The 7,354-nt window shown below is 46.0% G+C and overlaps 1 protein-coding gene across 3 annotated transcripts in view; it reads left to right on the top strand.

Moving 5' to 3' along the window:
- The window catches only part of LOC127639618 (msx2-interacting protein-like), a 29,753-nt gene that overhangs the window by 1,226 nt on the left and 21,173 nt on the right, over positions 1–7,354 (top strand). For 2 of the 3 annotated variants that reach the window (XM_052121733.1, XM_052121732.1), the window contains exons 2-3: positions 688–1,008; positions 4,197–4,682. In XM_052121733.1, coding sequence (XP_051977693.1) covers positions 688–1,008; positions 4,197–4,682 — 807 coding nt within the window. The remainder of the gene's footprint in view (positions 1–687; positions 1,009–4,196; positions 4,683–7,354) is intronic. The other variant, XM_052121734.1, reaches the window with a different exon arrangement.

The following is a 7,354-nucleotide window of genomic DNA, read 5'->3' as shown; positions in this document are numbered from 1 at the left end:
TTGCTAGGGAGGGTAGAGTCACATGGGGTAACCTCCTCGTGGTGGTGATTAGTGGTTCTCTCAATGGGGCGTGTGGTGAGTTGTGTGTGGATCGTGGAGAGTAGCATGAGCCTCCACATGCTGTGAGTGTCATACACAACGAGTCACGTGAAAGGAGTCGCAGCGACACCCTCAAAAGCGGTAATGATCCTGAATGTGTCTGAAAAACCAACAAGGAGACTGTCTGAACATTTTCTTAATTTGTAGAGAGAAATGCACATTAAGTACTAATTTAGCTTGCCCATGATCACTTGGATAAGCCTAATAGCATGCATTTATCTAGGTTATCTAATGTTAGAGTGAGTGGCCATGCTAAGTTACTACTTGCATGTTTTAATTACCTGCATGGACTAGCCATGTAAATGATCATGTCTGTCCGTCACTGACTGCGTGACTTTGCCATTCATGTGGAGTTTTTTTTTTTTTTCTTGTGACCAACCGACCAATCAGAACTTGGTTGACCAAGACTCTTCTCATCAACTAACGTTTGGTCGACTGTTAGGGGGCAACCTTAATTTTGGTGGTTCTGTTAAATTAGTGGTAGATTGATATGTACAGTTATCTTTTTATTGGCATGTTTTAGTCTGGCTAGTGGTCATATATTACCTGAAAGTGCGCAATGTTTTCAATATTTCCTCTCTTTCTCAGGTATGGGCGGGTCGAGAGCGTCAAGGTCCTACGGAAGCGCGGATCTGAGGGTGGCGTTGCAGCGTTCGTGGATTTTGTTGACATTAAAAGTGCTCAGAAGGCGCATAATGCCGTCAACAAAATGGGGGACAGAGACCTTCGTACCGATTACAATGAGCCGGGGTCAGTGCCCAGTGCCGTCCGGGGTCTGGAGGACAGCACCCCATCTAGCAGTCATGGAAGGGAGGTTACAGGGTTCTTGAGGGGCACCGTGGGGCCGGTATACGGACCTCCGGTATCTCTCCACACCAGAGAGGGGCGCTATGAACGCAGACTAGACGGGTAAGTGGACGCAGGCTCCCTCTGCACTACAGAGGGACCTTGGTGTCAGATAACAGAGGGTTGAGTTTGGGTTAAACACATGAGAATGACCAGTTCCATTACAGATTCATAAGACCAGATTCTAGGGATCCCTCTTCATTCTCTGAGGCCTGACTTCGCAAACGGAATTATTAATCCTTGTCTATCATGTAAGAATGAGTGGATTAGATTGGTGTGTTCAAAATGTGGGATTACTGTGTGAGCCATATTGGATAATACACCATTGGAAAATATCCTGGTCAGTTTGGATATTACGATGCCGGAGAACGGGTGAGTTTTGGATATTAGTCGTTCCCCAAAATGTCGGATATTACTCCTTGGATCGCGTGCTTTGGAAGTATATGCCAATAATGGATTAAACGCAAGATTTTTAATGGGAAAGTAGTTTCCGAGGTATCAAAAGTCTTTTATTCCCTTTTCATTTGCCTTGCACGATTCTCCCATCACTCATTTGATCATTGTGCTAACTGTTTGTCATGGTCTGCCGTGGATGTGTATCACCACCATGGATTAAGACGAAGCCAGAAAAACACAAGACTCGTAATGATCGCTGGATTTAGGACAGGATGTAAGTGAGGGTCCATGTGGAGTAAGTGTTTGATGTCAGGGCTCCATCATTTCCATTCGTTTTCACCACACGTCATTCTTAGTGAGGGACATAAACATGAGCAGAGCTGGAACCAGTGGATGTTTAACCGAAGCTTTGAAGACCAGAAGACCACACGGCTGGAATGAGGAAGATTCCTATGGCGTAAAAGTTGGATGTAAACTCTTGTTGGATGTAAAGGTGTAGGATTGCTGGATTACCTGATCTAATGTGGATGTACACGCTCCGATAGACTTTAGATGTCCTGAAAGCTTCATCCTTTCAGGAATTTCCAGAAGTCTTCCTGACTGTGTTCTCTGAGGAACTAATAAATGGAATACAGACTGGAATTACAGACCTTTTGCCACTGTACTACACCGAAGCTGATTTATTGCCCCCCTCCCCATTGAGTGTATTGAGATTAGTGTTTGGATTATTCCTCGTGTTACCAATGGAAAACTTAGAGACCATCAACAGTGGTTTTCTGTTCAGACAAGAGTCAGGAATATATCTTTTTTAGCAAAATAACAAACAGTCTATGGATCGCCAATGCAGCCCTATTTCACCTGACGGATGAAGATTTTATATTTTTTGCACAATGGGAATCAGGACTTTATCCAAGCACCGCATTTCGGCGTCAGTGTTTTTGGCTCACACAAAATTCCTCCTATATTGTATTGGGAATATGTAGGGTCAGTTACTGCTCTCAAAAGGTTGGTATTGCGTTGCATTATGCATCTCTGTGCTTTCTCTCTCTTACCTAGACATGCACCCTGTCTCTTAACCCCTGTGATTCACTAACCTGTAGTTAAACTACATCTTTTAGCCAGTCGCTTGTGTTATTAACCCTTCTGTCCCTCTGGACGTCTCGGAGCGCTTTCCTGCTTCTGGTTTAGTACTTGTTCTTCAATCCTAATTTCTCCCCCTTCAGGAGTCATTATTCAGAGAGGGAGATAGTGAGCATGGTTTATCAGATAATTAAAGTACATATTGATTTATCAATGGTTTTGTTTTTCTTTTTTGTCCCATTGTTATTTCATCCATAAGGTCAACTGTAATAATAACGAGGGTTGGGAACCGAGAACCGGTTCCATTTAAAAAAATAATACCGGTTAAACTTTCGGTTCCTTTAAAGGTTCTCCAGCTTGCAGTTTTCCACCGATGTGGCTGGAACAGCATCCTGAAATACTCTGCCAGTGTTTCCATCAGCAGCGCTGTCCTCGACGGACTCCACAGCGTAAAACACACAGATCCACCTGTGCATTTATATACGAGCCAGCACGTTTTATAGCACGAAACGTGCGCTTCCAGTATACAAGTAATCTTACTTGTCTAATAATACTGATGTCCGAGTTATGAATGTCCAACTTGACATTAAATAAGAACTATTGAAGTCTCAAGTCTGAAGGACAACATTAGGCTACAAAACACGTCTAAACCGTCTCTGGAACGGTTTCTGTTTATGTAATGATGATCCGTGTCTATTAAATCAAGCACTGCAGTTACTGACTGTTCTTGTATAATTAAAGATACACAATTGTTGTGTGGAATTTGATCAAATAATGAATTAATGAAATATGCCATCACATTTTGTGTTGGTTTAGACATATTTATTTAAAATAGAGTAAGGGTCTTTTATTGTATTTTGCAAACGCCTTTTACAAGAACTGTATTAAATGTATTTCTGATTTGTTTGATCCTTTCTGTACAATTCTGTACAGTACAAATCTCATTATTTGGTAACACAGCAGAGCGTAGTAAATGCAATAAGGGTTACATTTCTGATTTCTAAAATATTTTTTTTTTTTTTTTAAGTAATTGAAAGTTACTGGAATCGTTAATAGAACCTTTAAGGAACCGGAATCAGACTCCAGTCAGGTCTCCTAAGCAACCAAATTGGGCTGGTTGCTAGGGAGGGTAGAGTCACATGGGGTAACCTCCTCGTGGTTGCTATAATGTGGTTCTCGCTCTCGGTGGGGCGTGTGGTGCTAGTTGTGTGTGGATAACGTGGAGAATAGCGTGAAGCCTCCACACGCTACGTCTTCCCGGTAACGCTCTCAAGTCACGTGATAAGATGCGCGGATTTACTCCGACAGGGAGGCAGCTGAGATTCTTCCTCCGCCACCCTGATTGAGGCGAGTCACTACGCCACCACGAGGACTTGGAGCACATTTGGAATTGGGCGTTACAAATTGGGGAGAAAATCAGAAAAAATAACAGTCTGAACCGGAATCGTAAAATTCCTTATGATTCCCAACCCTAATCAAAACCAGGTTTAAACATTGAAAACTGGTTGTAGTAGTTGCATGATTCAGCATAATTGACCTTCACTGTCTCCTAAATATCTATTTGCCATAATCTCATGTTTCTCAAATTGGGGTATACCAAAGTACCCTAACCTGGCCCAGTAGAAAAACGATTGAAGATGACTTGTGTTGAAAGGCATAGTTCACTCCCTTGTTATGAATCAATGGGACGTGATTTATTTGGTTATAATTTCAAAGTTTGGATTCTAAGTTTGTATATTTCCTCTTTCTGTCGTCTCTTTCTGTCTCTCTCACAGCAGCTCTGACAGTCGGGATCGAGCGTATGAACACAGTCCATACGGACATCATGAACGCAGCGGCACTTTTGACAGGTCGCGGCATTACAACACAGACTATTATCGGGACCGCTCTGTGTTTACCTCTGGGGTCAGCTCGAGCCCAGCAGCTAGCACTATTAGCGGTGGCTTTGACACTCCAGAGTCTCACTTTGAGTCTCGAATTCGTGATCCTTTCAACCTGCCCAGTTCTACTCGCCGTGACCCTTACCGCGACGACCGGGGTCGGCGTACAGATCGGACGTACCACCATCGGAGGAGTCGGTCCTCGCATTCTTCCCAGTCACGGCACCCGTCACCTCAGAGGAGCACGGGACAGACCCCTAAAGCCCCTCACTCCCCTAATAGAGCCCCTGTTTCCCCCGGACGAGGCCCGCGGTCACGATCACGCAGCCCGTCTTCAAGCTCTGATTCAGTCAGCAGCACCAGCAGCACTGGAAGTGGCAGGTAATGCTGATTTTCTGTTTATATGAGATTTGTAACTCCGAGTATTTACAGGTTATTTATGAACAGATCTGTGATCAGAGAGAGGGGTTTACAGAGGTTAATGGTAGTGCTTTAAATCTACTATAGAATAATGTTGAATATTGTGTAATGCTATGGGAAATATAAAGCTAATGTCAATGGCTGATTTAATTTCATCAGGAAATTATTTAACTGGATAAGTTTGCACTTCCATTGAATCTTTATTTTTTTTAAATAATTTTTAGATGTTAGCATCAACCATACATTGTGTTACTGTAGTAAAACCAAGGTGATTTGTAGTGAGGGCAAATCTGTTGAAGTGTGCGTTTCCAAATAGAAAATTTTTACTTTGGCAATAATATGTTTTTCCCTGAACATAACAAATACCGAACTGTACCAAAACCCTGATACAAACCGAACCGTGAGAAATGCACCCCTAATCTGTAAGAAGCATATATATCTGACGTGATTCTGTGTTTTCAGTTAGCAGAATTATTAGTAGGATGCCCCAATACCTTTATCTCCTGATTCTGATATCTAAAATCTCAGTTTTGGTCCATACAGAAACTATCTGATACTGTAGTTTATTTGCAGTATCTTTTACCTCATTGTGTGATACTAATAAAGAAACACAAACCTCCATCTACACATTATTTCAATATCAATGCATAACCTATTAAGAAAAACTTTAATCTACTGGATAATGCAAGTCATTTTTATTTGTATAGCACTTTTCACAACACACTGTTTCAAAGCAGCTTTACAGAACATCATGCATTAACATAAAATGAAACCGGTCTCACTGTGGGGGCCAGTTCCCCTCTGATTAATCCCACCCTAACCCTAAACCAGACTCACTGTGGGGGCCAGTTCCCCTCTGACTAACCCCACCCTAACCCTAAACCAGACTCACTGTGGGGCCAGTTCCCCTCTGACTAACCCCACCCTAACCCTAAACCAGACTCACTGTGGGGGCCAGTTCCCCTCTGACTAACCCCACCCTAACCCTAAACCAGTCTCACTGTGGGGGCCAGTTCCCCTCTGACTAACCCCACCCTAACCCTAAACCAGACTCACTGTGGGGGCCAGTTCCCTCTGACTAACCCCACCCTAACCCTAAACCAGACTCACTGTGGGGGCCAGTTCCCTCTGACTAACCCCACCCTAACCCTAAACCAGATTCACTGTGGGGGCCAGTTCCCTCTGACTAACCCCACCCTAACCCTAAACCAGACTCACTGTGGGGCCAGTTCCCTCTGATTAACCCCACCCTAACCCTAAACCAGACTCACTGTGGGGGCCAGTTCCCCTCTGACTAACCCCACCCTAACCCTAAACCAGACTCACTGTGGGGGCCCGTTCTCCTCTGACTAACCCCACCCTAACCCTAAACCAGACTCACTGTGGGGGCCCGTTCTCCTCTGACTAACCCCACCCTAACCCTAAACCAGACTCACTGTGGGGGCCAGTTCCCCTCTGACTAACCCCACCCTAACCCTAAACCAGACTCACTGTGGGGGCCAGTTCCCTCTGACTAACCCCACCCTAACCCTAAACCAGACTCACTGTGGGGGCCAGTTCCCCTCTGACTAACCCCACCCTAACCCTAAACCAGACTCACTGTGGGGGCCAGTTCCCCTCTGACTAACCCCACCCTAACCCTAAACCAGACTCACTGTGGGGGCCAGTTCCCCTCTGGCTAACCCCACCCTAACCCTAAACCAGACTCACTGTGGGGGCCAGTTCTCCTCTGGCTAACCCCACCCTAACCCTAAACCAGACTCACTGTGGGGGCCAGTTCCCCTCTGATTAACCCCACCCTAACCCTAAACCAGACTCACTGTGGGGGCCCGTTCCCCTCTGACCAACCCCACCCTAACCCTAAACCAGACTCACTGTGGGGACCAGTTCCCCCCTGACTAACCCCACCCTAACCCTAAACCAGACTCACTGTGGGGCCAGTTCCCTCTGACTAACCCCACCCTAACCCTAAACCAGACTCACTGTGGGGGCCAGTTCCCTCTGACTAACCCCACCCTAACCCTAAACCAGTCTCACTGTGGGGGCCAGTTCCCCTCTGACTAACCCCACCCTAACCCTAAACCAGACTCACTGTGGGGGCCAGTTCCCTCTGACTAACCCCACCCTAACCCTAAACCAGACTCACTGTGGGGGCCAGTTCCCTCTGACTAACCCCACCCTAACCCTAAACCAGATTCACTGTGGGGGCCAGTTCCCTCTGACTAACCCCACCCTAACCCTAAACCAGACTCACTGTGGGGCCAGTTCCCTCTGACTAACCCCACCCTAACCCTAAACCAGACTCACTGTGGGGGCCAGTTCCCTCTGACTAACCCCACCCTAACCCTAAACCAGACTCACTGTGGGGGCCCGTTCTCCTCTGACTAACCCCACCCTAACCCTAAACCAGACTCACTGTGGGGGCCAGTTCCCTCTGACTAACCCCACCCTAACCCTAAACCAGACTCACTGTGGGGGCCAGTTCCCTCTGACTAACCCCACCCTAACCCTAAACCAGACTCACTGTGGGGGCCAGTTCCCTCTGACTAACCCCACCCTAACCCTAAACCAGACTCACTGTGGGGGCCAGTTCCCTCTGACTAACCCCACCCTAACCCTAAACCAGACTCACT

The sequence above is a fragment of the Xyrauchen texanus genome, chromosome 48 (assembly GCF_025860055.1).
Source record: "Xyrauchen texanus isolate HMW12.3.18 chromosome 48, RBS_HiC_50CHRs, whole genome shotgun sequence".
Lineage (NCBI taxonomy): Eukaryota > Metazoa > Chordata > Actinopteri > Cypriniformes > Catostomidae > Xyrauchen > Xyrauchen texanus.
The sequence above is the reverse complement of the archived record's forward strand: the minus strand, read 5'-3'. Positions and strand labels throughout refer to the sequence as shown.